Below are 17941 nucleotides of genomic sequence, written 5' to 3' on the forward strand. Positions count from 1 at the left end.
GGGGAACCAGCCTGCAGTATTTGTGCACAAGAACACTCTCCCCTCCTGTGGCTTCCAGCAACTGGTATTCAGAAGCATAGCACTTGTGGCTAGTAGCCATTGACAGCCCTCTCCTCCATGAATCTAGATTGGTAAACATAACTGCTATCCTGTTCCATAACTGTTGCATAAAGAAGTACTTTATTTTACACACATTTCTTAGTGGTTTTTGCTGCATCAGACTAACCAGTAACCCCTCTAAAAGTGATATTGGCATTTTCTCCTGTGTATTTTTTGGAAAAGGATGCAGGTGGTGCTGTGGGTTAAATCACAGAGCCTAGGACTTGCCGATCAGAAGGTCAGCGGTTCGAATCCCCACGACGGGGTGAGCTCCCGTTGCTCGGTCCCAGCTCCTGCCAACCCAGCAGTTTGAAAGCACGTCAAAGTGCAAGTAGATAAATCGGTACCGCTCCGGCGGGAAGGTAAACGGCGTTTCCGTGCACTGCTCTGGTTTGCCAGAAGTGGCTTAGTCATGCTGGCCACATGACCCGGAAGCTGTACGCCGGCTCCCTCGGCCAATAAAGCAAGATGAGCACCGCAACCCCAGTCGGTCACGACTGGACCTAATGGTCCCTTTACCTTTATCTAGATTGGTAAACATAACTGCCATCCTGTTCCATAACTGTTGCATAAAGAAGTACTTTATTTTACACACATTTCTCAGTGGTTTTTGCTGCATCAGACTAACCAGTATCCCCTCTAAAAGTGATACTGGCATTTTCTCCTGTGTACTTTTTGGAAACTTCTTTGTATCTGGACACATGGATGCTTTCTGAGTTCAAGCAGGAGGCTTTTGTCTTAAGTTTGCAGACAGTTGCACCCTGTTCTGAATCATGATGGTGAACCAGAGTTTCCAAAACCACTGATTTTTAACCACTGATTTTCAAAACAGTGATTCTTTTACTTCTTAGAATTACTGAGCAGGGTTGGGTCTGAGGCTGCTTGGTGACCTATAAATTACATCTTGGTAATTTCTTGAAAAGTTAAAAAGTACAGTTGTAATATATTATTTAAAGTTATAGTGGTTCTGTTATTGTACTGGTTGAACCTACCAACATGCTCTACACAGTGGCATGCTCTCCACACTGTTAGAAATTATTGTTAACAGTCTTAATTCATTACAAGAAGGAAGGTTTTAAATGCGGGTTTATGGAATATAATATGAAGACAGTTGTAGTGCAATACACCTTTGCTTCAGGCCAGCCAAAGCACCAATCTTCTTCTAACGGCTCCCTAAGGTCAAAGAATCAGCAAGGGCAAGGACCGTAAAGTGTGACGGGCTTTTAAGTGTCCTTAAAAGGGCAATGTTCTACAATTGTTACATGCAACCTCTGTTTTTAAAACACCCAGCGAAGGAGGACCCACTACATCCTGAAGAAATCTGCTTCACTGTACAGGAAAGCTCTTATGGCCAAAAGGGACTGCCGCCTTTTCCTCTTGGTGTGTGCTTTTGTAGAAGCAAGCACTGCTTTTTCTATCGTGGGCTTTTGCTACCCCTGCTTAACCTTTGATAGAGCCACAGCAGTACGCTCTCAAGCGCCCTTCTTCAGGAGAAGGTTACGTAGCCCTCAGCCTTTCCAGAGCCCCAGGAACCGACCTCCTTAACTCCAATGTGCATTTGGAGGCTGATTTCTTTAGTATCAGGGCCAGCAGAAGACATTTGAGTGCCTGAGGGTGAACCCCAAAATGGCATCCCCCACCCACCACGGAAGAAAGGGTGAGTGAAGATCAGGAATAAATACTGACATCAGGATCAGCTGCCCCTGTGGGTTCTGCCACCCGAGGCGATTGTCACACCTTGCCTCATGGATGGGCCGGTCTGCTTAGTGTTATTGTTACCGTGGGTACTTGTTTTGAAGACAGGAGTGCCTGGCGTGCTCTGGTCCATGGCGGTCACGAAGAGTCGGACACGACTAAGCAACAACAACAGTACTTGTTTTGTGGCAGAGCTGATGTAGCAAGCCACCTTTAGATCACGGCCCGCGCGACCCTGTAGCGGGCCCAGGGACCTCCACCAGTCGCAAGACCAACGCGGTATAGCCCGTCTTAGCCTCCTATTCGAAAACATTGCCCCTTTAAGAAGTCGGCACGACCGACGAAGGCAGGGCTACAGTGTATCCCTTTTTGCTCCTCCTCGAACGTTCTGTCCCACTCGCACCTTCCCTGACCTGCTGATCGAACGTTCCGTTCCATTCACACTTTCCCCCCTCATTTTCGGCGTTCCGCTGATCGGACGTTCCATCCCCATTCACATTCTCCCACCCGCAGACCCGGCAGCCCTCGTGTCTATAGCTGTCGCTGGGTCGCTTCCGCTAAGCGGAGCGGATGAAATGAGGCGCTTCTGCAGCGGCAGCCGATGGCTGGTGCCGGCGGCCTCCCTGGCTCTCGGGTTGGGCTTGGGCGCCGGCTTGTCCAAGAGAGGGAGGCAGCCGAGCCAGCTGGGAGCGGAGGCGGAGGGGCTCCTCTCACGGCTGCCGGTCGTGCCGGTGGTTGCCGCCGCCACCACAACTTCGGATTTGGCTGCCCGAGGCGGCGTTGGCGACTCGGGGGATCTGGCCAAGTACGGCTTGCCGGGGCTGTCCCTGCTGCGGACCCGGGAGTCCTACGTGCTGTGCTACGACCCGCGGGCTCGTAGCGCCCTCTGGGTGGTGGAGCAGCTAAACCCGGCCACGCTGAGCGGCTCCTCGGACCGCGCTGTCTGCGACTTCCGTTCCGACGACTCGATTCACGAGTACCACCGCGCCACCAACGCGGATTACAAGGGCAGCGGCTTTGACCGGGGACATCTGGCGGCCGCCGCCAACCACCGCTGGAGCCAGAAGGCCATGGGGGACACGTTCTACTTGAGCAACGTCGCCCCCCAGGTAAGGGAGAGTGTACTGGATTGGCTTGTTTGAAGGCAGCGAGCGAGCTATTTTCCCCGGGCGCTCAAGTCCCTCTGTTAATGGTTGGAAGGTTGGTCTTGTCCCCCACCCTAAGCTGTGGCAATTGCACTCTGCATAGCCTCAGAGGCACTTCTTAATTTGATATCGAGGAAATAAAGAGAATGCCTGTCCATGAGACCAAAGGCAGACCTACATTTGGGGGCCCCATAAGCTTTAATTGTTATGGGGGGCCCTTTGCAAGAAGCAGTTATGTCTGGGTAGCCATTGTTAGTTTCTTCAGTGGGATTGTTCCATGACAATCACCAGTTGTGTTTTTGATTTTTACTACATCTCAGATTTTGATTAAAATTGCCCAACTGGATTATCTCATGTCAAAGTCACAGAAGTGAATAAAAATTTCCTATGCCTTACAGTTTTTGAGTTGTGTGACTCAAATTAGGTCTACTAGACCTAATATTTTTAAAGCAATGTGAACTAAAGTCACTTCTGGGTCACCTCTGGGATTAGGCGCCCCACAGAGGCTTTTAAAAGGTGAGCATAGAGTTAAACATAGCACCACACACATAAAGGCTGCTATGGAGTCAGGTCAGTGAGGTCCACCTAGTTCAGTGCTGTCTACTCTGACTGGCAGCAGCTTATTTGGGGCTTCCAGCAAGGGACACTCCCAGCCTTTCCCAGGATTGAGCCTGGGACCTTCTGCATGCTAGGTAGATGTTCTAACCAATGAGCAACAGCCCCCCCCCCCTTACCACCTTGTGGTTCTGCAACATTTGGACCACACCTAGGCTTTTAACTGCTTCATTATCATCCTCACTTCAGCTACTGAACACAACATTTATTTTGCTTCTAGAATCCTCATCTGAATCAGAATGCCTGGAATAACCTGGAGAAATACTGCAGGAGCTTAACTAAATACAACAAGAATGTTTATGTCTGTACAGGACCACTTTTTCTACCCAGGTAATTAATAAAAATCAAAACAACTTACAGACTTTCCCCTCTGGTTTACTCTGCCAACATCCCCCACCCCACAATCACAGTTATTATTTTATGAAATAATAAAATATCAATTTTGTTAAATAAAAATTATAATATTGTTTCACATTTTTGTAAAAGGGGTGCTGGAATTACCCCACATCATGGCTTCTAAACCCCAACCCCCCCGATTTCCCCATACAGGATGGAGGCAGATGGGAAGATGTACGTGAAATACCAGGTGATTGGGAAGAGCCACGTGGCCGTCCCCACACACTTCTTCAAGGTGCTCATCCTGGAGAAGTCAAGTGGGGAGATAGAGTTGCGCTCCTACGTCATGCCAAACAGCCCCGTCAATGACAAGATCCCTCTGGAGAATTTCCTGGTCCCCATCGAGAGCATCGAGCGGGCCTCTGGCCTCCTCTTCGTCCCCAACATCCTCAAGAGGACTAGCAAGTTGAAAGCAATCTCTGCTGGAAGCAACTTGAAAGCAATCACAGCTGGAAGCACCACCTAAGGAAGTGATTCCTGAGACCTTGCAAACAGACACTTGCCAGGCGGTAGGATCTGCCCAAGTAGTCAGTAGCTATCCCAGCTCCAACAAGCAACTCTCTCTTTCTCAGCACTCTCAAGGAACAGTACCTGCTTCTCTCTCTAAAGACAAGAGGCAGTGATGGCCACTAACTTGGATTGCTTTCCTCTGTATGTGCTGTAAAGGGAAACTAGGGGCAGATGGGGCTTGTCAACCTGGGAAGAGAGCCCATCTAGGAGAAGGAATCTCTGCTGCCTTGTGGGATGTCTTCAAGAGAAGAAAATGCTAAGGAGTAAACCATACACAAATCCAGAGTGTGCCTCCTTCTGGCAACTCCTGCAGCCAGGCTGGTACCAAACATATTGCTCTGCTTTCCTTTGGACCGTACCAGCAAGGCCGAGACAGGGTCTTGCCATCTGGGCAGCCCAGGACCTCCATACACACAGCCCAGACATGCCCTCCAAGGAGGTCATTTGGTGCTGCTTAAGCAACACAAACAATGTGCTTAAGCAACAGCAATTATGAGTTACTGGTCTCTGCAGCCACAGCTGGCACTGTGAGTCTCCAGTAGTATGACTTCACCCCTGGAGGTGCCATCCATTGTATTTTGAGAAAGATGGGAGGCCAATAACAAGTCTTCCTAGAAACCACTTGAGCTAAAAGCCACTTCTGCAGTTTCCCCTCCTGCTTACTTTCTCACCAGAAGCTCCCGCACTCTCCAAGAGGGTGTCAGCAAGGGCACAAGGCCTTATGGGTTGTGGCTTCTCAGCTGTGGAATGTTCCTGCCCAGTGAGGTCTGCCTGGCACCATCATTAACATTTTTTTGGCGTCAGGTGAAAACTTCTCTCTCCTAGACATTTGCAGGATTAGGATGGTTTTGTTGTCTGTTGATGGTACTTTTTTTGCTGCTGTTTTATAGGATGTATTTGTTCTGATTTTGCTTTACGCTATTAAAAATTATGCAAGTTCACTTGGAGGCTCGTGTGATAAGTGACTAATACACTGAAGTAGTATGATTATCATCATCATCATCATCACCATAGGAAATAGTTAACAGGAAAATATATCAATAAGGGCTTGTATCCAATGCTAGTCCTACTCTGAGTAGACCCGTTAAAAACAATGGGCATGACTAACTTAGATCCATTAATTTCAGTGGGTCTGTGCTGGATGATCTTAGTTGGATACAACCCAGTATTTAGCAGGAGATAACTGATTTTCTGTCTGCCTGTAACAACCAGGCAAGTCTAAGAGCTGCCTGAACCACTGTTCAACACCTATTGTAGTGTGGGGTGGGGTGGCGGTCATACACACCTATTCTCCCCATTGCAGGGGTTGTGCAGAGGGAAGCTGCAGGTTCTTGAATATTAGGAGGTGGCTGTGTTAAACTGCCAGCTAGCAATTTTATTGATTAGTGAGATAGGTTTTCCTCCGTCTGAAGCTTGAGGAAAAGCTATGGGAGTTTAAATTTCGTGTAAATGTGTGCGCGCGCACACAGTTCACAACAGTGGTTCCCAAACTTTGTTTGGGCCAGCGCCCCACCCTCTGCTTCCATTAACTCATCCCTGGTGCCCCCTTGCCTATAAAAAGCGAACAGTTTGCACAACCCAATAAGGAAAATAATAACACAACAAAACAGTATATTCCTCATACCTTAAGAGCAACATACTGGCATTTGTAGTGAGGGTGTAGTTATGTACGCAGGTTCTGGAGCAGGTTGTAATGGAGATTAGTATTAATGTTGGCACACAGGTCACATTGGATGCTAAGCTATAGCCGTTTTTGATGCTGCCAAGGCTGACCTTATTTGTCAACAAATAATTCTGTATCTGTTGGTTGCCGCTCATCTCGTGATCTCCTCTAGTGATCTAGTAGGAGGACACATACTGTTTATTCTGTGGATGTATGGTTTTAAAAAGTCACTGCCATTTCTGAAAACGGACTCATTAAATACATGCCGCCGGGGTGATGCAGATGCCTCCGACTTTGCTTCTGCTTGGGGCGCCATTTGTGATTTATATAACCAAATCTAAACTAATGGTTGGCATATTCCCACTAAATAGGAATTGGTTTGGCAAAATTAATGAATATTCAATATGTTTTCTAGAAATATGAACCTTACATTCCACTATGGAATATATCTTACATCTTTCTTTCTTTCCAAGCTTTCTGTGATTATTAGTTCATTATCTTGTAATTTTATTCTTCCTGTTTTCATGGCAGTTTTTAACTACAGGGAGGGTGAATCTACATAATCAGCAGCCCTTTGCAACTTGCTTATCTGTTAGGGCTGCTTGCTTTTAAGGAAAGAGCTGCTGCTGCTGTGATACTTTGTATGTATAAAATCACAGAATTGCAGAGTTGGAAGGGTACCCCAAGGGCCATCTAGTTCAACCCCCTGCAATGCAGGAACCTCAACTAAATCACACATGACGGATGGCCATCCAACCTCTGCTTAAAAACCTCCAAGGAAGGGGAGTGCACCTCCTTCTGAGGGCGTCCATTGCACTGCCAAACAGCATTTACTGTCAGAAAGTTATTGCTCATGGTTAGTTTTAATCTCCTTTATTGTAACTTGAATCCATTGGTTCAAGTCCTATCCTCCAGAGCTGGAGAAAACAAGGTTGCTTCATCCTCCATGTGACAGCCCTTGAGATATTTGAAGATGGCTATCATGTCTCCTCTCAGTCTCTTCTTTTCTTAGCATACCCACCTCCTTCAACTGTTATAATAACAATAATAATAATAATTTATTATTTATACCCCACCCATCTGTCTGGGTTTCCCCAGCCGCTCTGTGTTGCTCCCAACCGAATATTAAAAACAATACAGCGTCAGACATTAAAAACTTCCCTAAACAGGGCCGCCTTCAGATGTCTTTTAAAATAGTTGCTTATTGCCTTGATAACTGCTGGAAGGGCATTCCACAGGGTGGGCGCCATTACCAAGAAGGCCCTCTGCCTGGTTCCCTGTAACCTCACTTCTCGCAGAGAGGGAACTGCCAGAAGGCCCTCGGAGCTGGACCTCAGTGACCGGGCTGGACGATGGGGGTGAAGACGCTCCTTCAGGCATACTGGGCCGAGGCCATTTAGGGCTTTAAAGATCAGCACCAACACTTTGAATTGTGCTTGGAAACGTACTGGGAGCCAATGAAGATCTTTCAGGACCGGTGTTATATGGTCTCAGTGGCCACTCCCAGTCACCAGTCTAGCTGCCACATTCTGGATTGATTGCAGTTTCCGAGTCACCTTCAAAGGTAACCCCACATAGAACACATTGCAGTAGTTCCTCATAAGACTTGATTTCCAGACCATTGATCATCTTGGTCGCCCTCCTCTGCACACTTTCCAGCTTGTCAGTATCCTTCTTAAATTGTGACACCCAGAACTGGACACAGTATTTATTCCAGGTGTGGTCTGACCAAGGCCAGTACTATTACTTCCCTTGATCTGGACACTAGACTTCTGTTGATGCAGCCTAGAGTAGCACTTTTTTTGCTGCTGCATCACACAGTTGACTCATGTTAGGCTTGTGGTCTAATAAGAACCCAGATCCTTTTCACATATACTACTGGCAAGCCAGGTGTATGTGATCATTTATATGTATATATTTTACTTTTATTAATGCTTAATGGTTTAAATAATAAAAATGCAAAAACTACACCCCCCCAAAAAAAAACCCTGTACAAAACCGAATTAAAACCATTTAATTTAATTCAACAAAATTGATGAACTTGATCCAGTGATACCAGCTATTTAACATCTGATAGTCCTTTTCACTCTGCTAAGTAATCCCACTGCCCCCCCCCCCACCTGTGGGCAGTATTGCCCACTTTGGGAACCACTGGTTTACACCTTAGAAAGTTTGGCCGTTTAATTGTCAAGATACTCCTGGAATATGACATTAGGTCATACACTTGATACGTTTCTTCTTAAACTGTAGGTTGCTTGGGGTGGGGGGCAGAGATCAGATTCCTAGCAGTCTTAATTGTGTGGATAAAGTTGTTGCTCCTGTGTTAAATATGAATGTGGTTGCAACAGATTGCATTTGAGCTGAAGGGCATCATCCTCCAGTCAATTGCCACACTTAGGTCTTCACTGTTTCCCAAAAGTTTGAAGCAGATGCCTCCTTCTGAGAAGTGGCAGCTGAGCTAGACAGGCCAATCTCCAAGTCCTTCCTCCTTTCCCCCTCTGTTTGTGTCTGGCTGCTCTCCAACCCATGGGTAGGCAAACTAAGGACCGGGGGCTGGATCTGGCCCAATCATCTTCTCAATCTGGCCTGCGGACGGTCTGGGAATCACGTGTTTTTACATGAGTAGAATGTGTGCTTTTATTTAAAATGCATCTCTGGGTTATTTGTGGGGCATAGGAATTCGTTCATTCCCCCCCCCCCATAGCCCCCCACAAGGTCTGAAGGACAGTGGACTGGCCCCCTGCTGAAAAAGTTTGCTGACCCCTGCTCCCTGGCAGCAGGGAGGTGAGTTTCCTGACCTCCCAACAGAGAGAGAAGATGGTCCTACATCACATTTCGGTGTTAAGTTGGCTGGGAGAGGTGATGATTAATTTATTATTTCGGTCACAGACCAGTTCCAGCCCACATACAATATCAAAGAAGTCATAAAACATGATAGGGATACATTTGAATTTGCAATTAGGTATAACAGGGATAATACAGATATAGCAACAGTTTAAAAATATATAAATTAAAACATAGCCACTAACATATAACCTAAAATTATCATTTAAGTCCTTAATCATTATGATAGCACAGCTTGTTCCCTAAGTTTTATGGCAATCGCACAGAATTAACGTGATCTCAGGATCCTTGTCCTCTACCCGGGATTTTAGACATTGAAGTTTGGATTCATTTAGAGATTTTTGCATAGCAGGGGTAATAAATACAGAGCGTATATCCCTGTAGAAACAGCAGCGTAACAAGGCCTGAGAGACAGTTTCTACCTCCATCAAGCCGCAGGGGCAGACTCGTTCCACGTATGGTTTACCCTTGAATCTGCCCTGCAACAAGGCAGATGGCAGCACATTGAATCTAGTGAGGGTAAATGACTGTATTTAGGTATTTGTAATTTTGACAAATAATTTGCTGTGGCAAATCCTCGGCTGGGAGAGGTAAAGATTGATGATGGTCTGGCCATGTTGGATGCTTAAGTTTCTGCTTCTGTTCAGAGGCTGCTGCCTTTCTTCGCTGCTTCTTCGATCTGAGGTCTCAGCGCCGACAGGGAGATGAGAATTGCTTCCTAGAAAAAAAAAAGGTAAAGGTACCCCTGCCGGTACGGGCCAGTCTTGACAGACTCTAGGGTTGTGCGCCCATCTCACTCTATAGGCCGGGAGCCAGCGCTGTCCGCAGACACTTCCGGGTCACGTGGCCAGCGTGACATCACTGCTCTGGCGAGCCAGAGCCGCACACGGAAACGCCGTTTACCTTCCCGCCAGTAAGCGGTCCCTATTTATCTACTTGCACCCGGGGGTGCTTTCGAACTGCTAGGTTGGCAGGCGCTGGGACCGAGCAACGGGAGCGCACCCCGCCGCGGGGATTCGAACCGCCGACCTTTCGATCGGCAAGCCCTAGGCGCTGAGGCTTTTACCCACAGCGCCACCCGCGTCCCGCTTCCTAGAAAGGGAACCCCAAAAAGAAATTTATGGCCACCGTGAGAACAGGATGCTGGACTTATATGGGCGGTTGGCCTAACCCAGCAGATTCTTCTTTTGTATGGGTGCAGGAGGCCACCATAAGGAACAAAGAAAGAGCCTGGCTGTCGGATTGGGCACCTATCAGCATCCTCTTCTCAGCTAGATGCTCCAATGAGAAGCCTGAAAGCAGGGCCTGAGCACAGCAGCAGCAACAGCTCTTCCCCCCTTGTGATTTCCAGCATATTGCCTCTAACAATGAAGGGAGAATATAGTCACTGTGGCTAGTAACCATGAGTCTCCATGAACATCCTTTTTTTAAAAAAAACCTCACCTCGGTCCTGATGGTGCGGCTGCCCTGCCCTGGACAGGTGTTCAAATAAAAGTCAAACAAGGTGCTTGGATCTGTGACCTCCAGGTTCAGGTCCATGTCCACGCTTGCCTCCAGGCCTTGCAAGCCTCCGAAAACTATCAAAGCATGTCTGGGAGACAGAAGAAATGGTAAAGCAGGTTTACGGGATGTAGAGAGACTATTCTAATCCCCATAAAACCTGGTAGGGTTGTAAAGGTGTACCTGAAAGAAGGCAGAGTTGCCTGGTCCACAGAGGCCCCTCGCTCAGAGGTTCCAATGGAGAGATCGTAGCCTTCTTTATACGGGGACTCTGCAAACACAGCACCTGACCAGCAGAAGACAAATGTTAAGCAATGCACTTAAGCCATGGAGGGGGGAAACCTGCGGTTCTCCAAATTATTTTTATTAAATTTACACGCCACTTAATGCCACTTAAATTTATAAACTACTTAATGACTTCTAAGCAACTTAAGCCTAAGATCATACATTTCCCAAAAGAATGCTGGGAACTCTAGTCTACTTTATTTCATAAAATTTATACACCACTTAGTTGTAAAAATTTTTTAAAAATCTCAATGCAGTTTACAAAAAGGATGATAAAAGAAAATTATCAATAAAAACAGCAATAATTCCAGGCTTTCAGAAAATCAAAATATCAATAGACATAAACAGATTAAGATTCCCACTATCTTTCTAAGCATCTAGGTACACTTGTCTAACTAAAAATGTTTTTAGCAGGCACTGAAAAGAATGCAATGGTGGTGCATGCCTAATTTCAATAGGCAGGCAGTTCCAAAGGGTAGGTGCTTCCCCATTAAAAGATCGTTTTTTTACAGCTGCAGAGCAGGTATAATGTGGGGCCTGTAACAGTGCCTGTTCCCCCAATCAAAGCTGTTGAGTGGGCATAATGAGGTAAAGCAATCTTAAGTATATAAAACCAGTTGTTAAAGGCTTTATATACTTAATCATAACAGTTTGTACACTTACTCAGACAGGATGCCAAGCGGACACTGTAGCCCCAGTAGAGCCCTGAAGCAGTTCGGGGCTGGTGCGATGAAACGACCACCCCCTTCTGTGTTTTGCTCTCTAGGGAAGAAAGTGGGGAGTTAACAGGGCTGGCTGGCCCACAAGAACCCAGGTTTTTGTTGGGCTGCAAATGGGCAGTCTGCCTCCCAGCTGCATGGGGAAAGGAGAGGGTTGCTTGCAAATTATGAAGTTTTTCCTCACAACTCTTGAAATCATGAAGCTCAGGGAAATGTTATGAAAGGGAGATTCTGCCCCCCACATCCTTGTCTGGGACAAATTTGAGCAACCTGAGTGCAGTGGTAGATGTGGGGCTAGCCCATTCAGCATTTGGGCCAAGGTATGGGGTCAGTCACGTTACCTGGATTTTGCTGTGGGTTGAGACGCACTGTAACACGAAGGCCTGCCTCCAGCTGCTTATCGATCTGTACCTCCTGTAGGAAGAGAACATTGGCTTGGGATGTGGCAGATCTCAGGCCTGCCGAATGCACAGCAAGGGAAGGGTGCAATATAAGCTATAGGGGTCAGGTAAGGTGACAACGGGATGCAGGTGGTGCTGTGGTCTAAACCACAGAGCCTAGGGCTTGCCAATCAGAAGGTCGGTGGTTCGAATCCCTGTGACGGGGTGAACTCCCATTGCTCGGTCCCTGCTCCTGCCAACCTAGCAGTTCGAAAGCATGTCAGAGTGCAAGTAGATAAATAGGTACCACTCAGGCGGGAAGGTAAACGACGTTTCCGTGCGCTGCTCTTGTTTGCCAGAAGCAGCTTAGTCATGCTGGCCACATGACCCGGAAGCTGTACACCGGCTCCCTTGGCCAATAAAGCGAGATGAGTGCCGCAACCCCAGAGTTGGCCACGACTGGACCCAATGGTCACGGGTCCCTTTACCTTTAAGGTGACAACACAGTGTAGTGGTTAGGGTGTCGGACTAGGGCCTGGTAGACCAGGGCTCAAAATCCCACCGGGCCATTAAGTGCGCTGGGTGACCTTGGGTGGTTCACTGCCCCACCTCACAGGGCTGTTGTGGGGATTAAATGAGGAGAACCATAATCTCCTTGGAGAAAAAGGTGGGATAGAAATGCAACAAATAAATAAATATGAGTAGCTACAGTTTCACATCTATTGCTCTGTCCCCTTTTTGGTCTTTGGCCACATCCCTCACTGGCAAGTGGCCTCCAGGGAGTTATCCTTGATGCAATGCAGCGCTAGGGTCTCCCCCTGATCCGCAGGGACATCCTGCTTGCCTCTGCAGAACTCACTCACTCCATCAAGGATAGAGATTGGTTAAGGATCGTGAAGGGTTAAAAGTAGGACCCCCCTTAAGGTATAGCAGCAGGACAGGTGAGGGTTTACCTTTTGCATTCCACAGTTCACAAAGGATCCCCGGCCGGGCTTGGTGGGCCGTGACAAAACCACTCCTTCCCGATACTCCGATTCCTCACTTATCCGCACGTGGTGGGGGCTGTCTAGGGGGTTTAAGAGCCCTGAAACAACATGTCCAAGGTGAGTAATATGGAGTCACCCCCACCCTCCCCATCCAAATGCAAAACAAACCAACACTGCTTTTCACATGTGCACATGTGTGCTGTCCCTACCCACTAAAAAGCAACAACCCAAGACAGGACTAATTAATTACTCCTGAGGTTCAGCCCACATAGTTCACCTTCTGGCATCCACTGGAGACCAAACAATTCCTCTAAGTCTTTCGGGGGTGGGGGTTATTTATTACTGATTTATTCCAGGGAACCAATCAATTTAGTGTAAAGTTTATGTGCTCTTATTTTATTTTTTGAGGGACCTTATTGAGTGTATAATATTTGTTTATCTGACTGTGACCTGACCTAAGACTGTTCGGCTGGAAAACGTCATTGAACTCTGATGATGCCTTTTCATTAGGAGGAATGAGTGTGTGGGGACGATGTGTGGTTTTTGACATTGTGACATAACACTGGCTAAACACTGAGATATACCAATATATAATGGTGTCACTATGTAGAGGTGAGACACAGAAACGCCCGCACACACACAGAGAGAAGGGGGAAAGAAAGAAAGGAGGATTAAATGACAGGGCAAGGTTTATTATTATTATTATTATTATTATTATTATTATTATTAACAAATCAGAAGTAAATAACCCCCGTTTATTTTTCCATGGGACTAGCAGTGGCTTCCAAGCTAGAAATGAGCCTTCTTTACAGAGGGTAAAATTTGCATTAGTTGTTCTGCCTGCTTTTGCCTCCAGCTCTGTCTACCACTGGAATATGGCCCCCAGAATATTGCCTGGAAGGGAATGTGGCCCTCCCATTGCTCTAGGCCTTACCTGCAAACTGGAGGTCCTGGTGTTTGGGGAAAAAAGACTTCCTAAGGTATCTGTCCAATAGAGGAAAAGAAATGCTTTTAGAAGGGAAAATGAGAAGAAGCAGCTTCCAATATTCAGCTGCGATATTGGTCAAATTATCCAGTGATGATAAAACAAAACACAGCAGCCAACAGAAAAATCAAGCCAGCTAGACCTAAGGCCCCCCAAGCAGAAGTGGAGTCCACTGTGAGATATACATGGGGCGGAGGGTCAAAATCTCCCCTTCATCCCATGAAGGACCTGCTGAGAGACAAACAAGCCTGTCTAATCCCTGGGGCATTATTGTTCTCTCTCTCCCTCCACCAGCAAATTCCAGTCCTCGACAATAAATATTGAGGAAGCATCGGTAGCGTAAAACCATTAAAGGCGTTTTCCCATGTTTTTGCAGAATGACTTACTGGGGACATTCCAGGTACTGCAGAATCCGGGCCAGCTGCACACAGGCCTGACCTCTCTTCTTGATCCCTTCAAATTCACCTTCCACCGTCCTGAAAAGATTGAGGCGGGGGGCAGGGGAGAAAGCAGTACAATCTTTGGAATTAAATTTTAAAAAGTTAAACCCTGTTGGCTTTCTGTGGGCCACTCAGTAATAATAATAATAATAATAATAATAATAATAATAATAATAATAATAATAGTTTCCCCAGCCACTCTGGGCGGCTTCCAACTAAAATACAATAACCTATTAAGCATTAAAAGCTTCCTAAACAGGGCTGCCTTCAGATGTCTTCTAAAAGTTTGGTAGTTATTTTTCTCTTTGACATCTGGTGGGAGGGCGTTCCACAGGGCGGGTGCCATTACCGAGAAGGCCCTCTGCCTGGTTCCCTGTAACTTGGCTTCTCGCAGTGAGGGAACTGCCAGAAGGCCCTCGGTGCTGGACCTCAGTGTCCAGGCAGAACGATGGAGGTGGAGACGCTCCTTCAGGTACTCAGACGCTGCTGCAGTGTGTCTTATTATAAGAGAGCATCTGCTGTCTTTGTGGTAACAGGCCCCTACTCTAATTCCCCATGGCATCTCCAGGTAGGTCTGGGAAGGAATCCCTGCATGGAAATGATGCCAGCTAGCTAGGGGGAAAGCCTCGCGAGCAAGCAGAATCCTTACTTTGAATCCTCCCCTTGCTCATCAAACACCACAATCTCGTCCACGCAGAAGATGACGCAGGCCCTGGCGATCTGCCCGGCAAGGTAAGTCCGCAACTCTGCCGACTGGGCATTGCTGAGAATGGAGCCCGGAAGGGCAACGCTGACTGTGTAGTTGCGTCCTAGGAAATAAGGAAGTTACTGTTTAGGAGAAGCAGCGCACAATAAACATTCCTAGATTTGACAATGAGGGTTTTATTACCCATCGTACCCAGCTCAGTGGTTAGAGCATCAGCTTTGCATGCAGAAAGTCCCAGGTTACTTCCCTCCTCCATAGCAGCCTGAACCAATCCTGCGCCCCCTCTAGATGCTTTGGAGTACCAGCAGTCGTGCTGGCTGGGGCTGATGGGAGTAGTCGTCCAAAACATCTGGAGGTGGCTCCAGATTGCCGAAGGCTGTTCTGTAGCACATTCCAGGCAAAGTCCAGTTTCATTCCCATTCGTGGTTATCCGTTACCTTTATCTTCAATGGGCTTTGCCTCCTCTTTCTGTTTCTCTGCCGCTTCCTGCATAATCTTCTTATCCAGTTTCCTCAACAGCTTCAACTCCTTCCATTTCTTCTTCTCCTCCTTCTCTGGAAGAGAGATGAGAACACAGAATGGACAATAAGTGAAATCCCTGAGAGTTAGCATTGGGGTTAAAACAGTTCCAACACAGAAGGCCCTGGACTAAGGTGTACTGGGAATAATCAAGCAAGGACTGTGCAGTGCTTTTCTCCCAGGACTCTCAGGCTTGGAATACTACTGGTGTGCCAAGCTAAGTCAAAATGAGACATCCACTTGGAAGGCAGGGGGGAAAGCACAAACATAAACTTGTTTTTCTTCGTGTGCAGTTTGACAAAAATCCTGTGTTGCAAGGGGGTGGGGGGATCTGGAAAGCCAGTAATGTACAGTTTGAAAATTGGTAAATTTAAGACACCATAAGCATATGTGTTTATTAGGCACTTAACAACAGGCAACGACAGGGGCAAGACTCTACACACATTGTATAATGGGAGAATGAGCTAATTTTCTACACTAATGGCAAATGGCCCAAACTATATCAAAACACCCTCTTCTTTTGAGTTGGATGGAATGGCCTTTGGCCTGATCCAGCATGGCTCTTCCTATGTTCTTTGGCAGGACAAATTCCCAGTGCTGACAAAAAAAAAAAAAGTCTGTGGGGGTGGGGAGAAGACCCAGGAACCCAAAGAGCATTCTTACTTTCCTGCTTCCATTTGCGCCAGTCCATTTTTCTGTCTTCCCCCTAGGAACGAGGAAAGAACACAGATCCCATTAGCTGCTTCAGCGGGATACATGCCTTAAGGATGGTCACACAGGTAGTTCACATCACCCACTTCTGTTCAAGACACACACTCGATTCCAGGATCGATTGGCAAACAGTTATGTGCATTGTTATCATTTTTAATTGCCCACCCTTCTCTGTAAGGTCCCTGGGATACACCCTAAGAAAGAGTCTGGCTGTTGGATGAGACCAAAGGCCCATTTGGTCCAGCATCTTATAACCATGAACATCAAATAGTAATCACCATCAGATTATCAGCATCTTAACCAGATGCCCCACTGAGAAGCCCACAATGGGTCCCATCATGTGGGTAAAAGATGGGCAGCTCTGCTCATGAGCATCCAGAGGTGCTTGGCAAGCCCTGAGTTAGACCCATCCTTCTGCCTGGTGTTTGTGGAACATCTGAAGGGCACCAAGAAGGAGAAGGGATCCGGGTGAGGAACTGGTATTAGATTAAAGTCTGTGGCTAAAATTGGACGCGGGTGGTGCTGTGGGTTAAACCACAGAGCCTAGGACTTGCCGATCAGAAGGTCGGCGGTTCGAATCCCTGCGACGGGGTGAGCTCCCGTTGCTCGGTCCCAGCTCCTGCCAACCTAGCAGTTTGAAAGCACGTCAAAGTGCAAGTAGATAAATAGGTACCGCTCCAGCGGGAAGGTAAATGGTGCGCTGCTCTGGTTCGCCAGAAGCGACTTAGTCATGCTGGCCACATGTCCCGGAAGCTGTACGCCGGCTCCCTCAGCCAATAATGCAAGATGAGCGCTGCAACCTCAGAGTCAGTCACAACTGGACCTAATGGTCAGGGGTCCCTTTACCTTTACCTTTACCTTAAACCAAAAATGACAGCTGAGTGAAACCTCCATGTCCCAACGCTGCCTACCTTGGAATATGAGGTTGTTGGGAAGGGTGTGACTTTACCCTTTGCTTCGCCCTCTCAAAGGGTCTCATTTTCTCCCACCACCATTATTTAAAAGATGTGCCCCCTCCTCCAAAAGAACAAGAGGTCCCCCGCTCTCCTCAAGCATTAGCGCCATCTCCTTATTCACCCCAACAGTGGCCCCGATTTCCCACCCTCCAAGAAGGCTGAGCCCTCTCACCTTCCCCCGCGTAAATGCCCAAGCTGAACCTAATGCACAGCAGCCTCTTCCTTCCACCCCCTGAATCCCACGTGTACCTCCCGCAAGCGCTTCGCCTGGCTTTTCTCCGCCATGTTCCACTCGCCCAATCACCATCCTACAACTTGGGGGCGGGGCCAGTATTATCCTACGACCGCTGATTGGGCGAGAAAGGGAAGGGCCACAGAGCTATGAAACAAGCAAGAGAGGGCTTCTCCCTGTATAGATTTGTCACTTCCTGGTTCATACTGAGAGGTTCCCCCCCCCCCGTGTGTGTTAAATCGTCTCTTAACCCTTTCGCGTTCGCCCCTCAATCCCTGGTAAAAGATTGGAGAGGGGAAAGGGACTTTTATAAGGCTGGAAAGAGTTGCATTTCCCCAGATCTTAACGTCGAACGCTAATATCTCATTCGCAACAAACGTGTGTTGTGCGTGTGTGTGAAGCGTATCTCCGGTTGCGTTCCTGCAGGGTTTAGTGATAGTTCGTCTTGCTGACAATATTAAGTGCCCAATTAGTTATTTCTCTAATCAGGACAGAAACCGAGCTGAAAAACCCTTCTGCGGGGAAGGACAGTGACACATCAGGAAGGGAAGGCAG

General features: G+C 47.4%; 2 protein-coding genes across 4 annotated transcripts; one reads left to right on the top strand and one right to left on the bottom strand.

Annotated features, from left to right (window-relative positions):
* The first annotated feature begins 2155 nt into the window (after positions 1 to 2155).
* On the top strand, positions 2156 to 5401 carry ENDOG (endonuclease G). The gene is made up of 3 exons (XM_028715664.2): positions 2156 to 2903; positions 3775 to 3884; positions 4104 to 5401. The coding sequence occupies exons 1-3, from the start codon at positions 2370 to 2372 to the stop codon at positions 4414 to 4416; spliced, it is 957 nt and encodes a 318-aa protein (XP_028571497.2). The 5' UTR covers positions 2156 to 2369; the 3' UTR covers positions 4417 to 5401.
* A 3555-nt stretch (positions 5402 to 8956) lies between these two features.
* SPOUT1 (SPOUT domain containing methyltransferase 1) lies at positions 8957 to 17496 on the bottom strand. Of its 3 annotated transcripts, none has more exons than XM_028715660.2 (12): positions 17404 to 17496; positions 16151 to 16193; positions 15406 to 15522; positions 14912 to 15071; positions 14209 to 14298; positions 13772 to 13821; positions 12805 to 12935; positions 11813 to 11885; positions 11416 to 11514; positions 10651 to 10753; positions 10411 to 10558; positions 8957 to 9685 (listed from the first exon to the last, which is right to left on the bottom strand). In XM_028715660.2, the coding sequence occupies exons 1-12, from the start codon at positions 17437 to 17439 to the stop codon at positions 9611 to 9613; spliced, it is 1125 nt and encodes a 374-aa protein (XP_028571493.2). In that variant the 5' UTR covers positions 17440 to 17496; the 3' UTR covers positions 8957 to 9610. The 3 variants fall into 3 exon arrangements, with proteins under 3 accessions (XP_028571493.2, XP_028571494.2, XP_028571496.2); XM_028715661.2 differs by having other exon boundaries at positions 17327 to 17476; XM_028715663.2 differs by lacking the exon at positions 17404 to 17496 and adding an exon at positions 17110 to 17258.
* Between the last annotated feature and the right edge of the window lie 445 nt (positions 17497 to 17941).

This window comes from Podarcis muralis, chromosome Z (genome assembly GCF_964188315.1).
Source record: "Podarcis muralis chromosome Z, rPodMur119.hap1.1, whole genome shotgun sequence".
In the NCBI taxonomy this organism is placed as follows: domain Eukaryota; kingdom Metazoa; phylum Chordata; class Lepidosauria; order Squamata; family Lacertidae; genus Podarcis; species Podarcis muralis.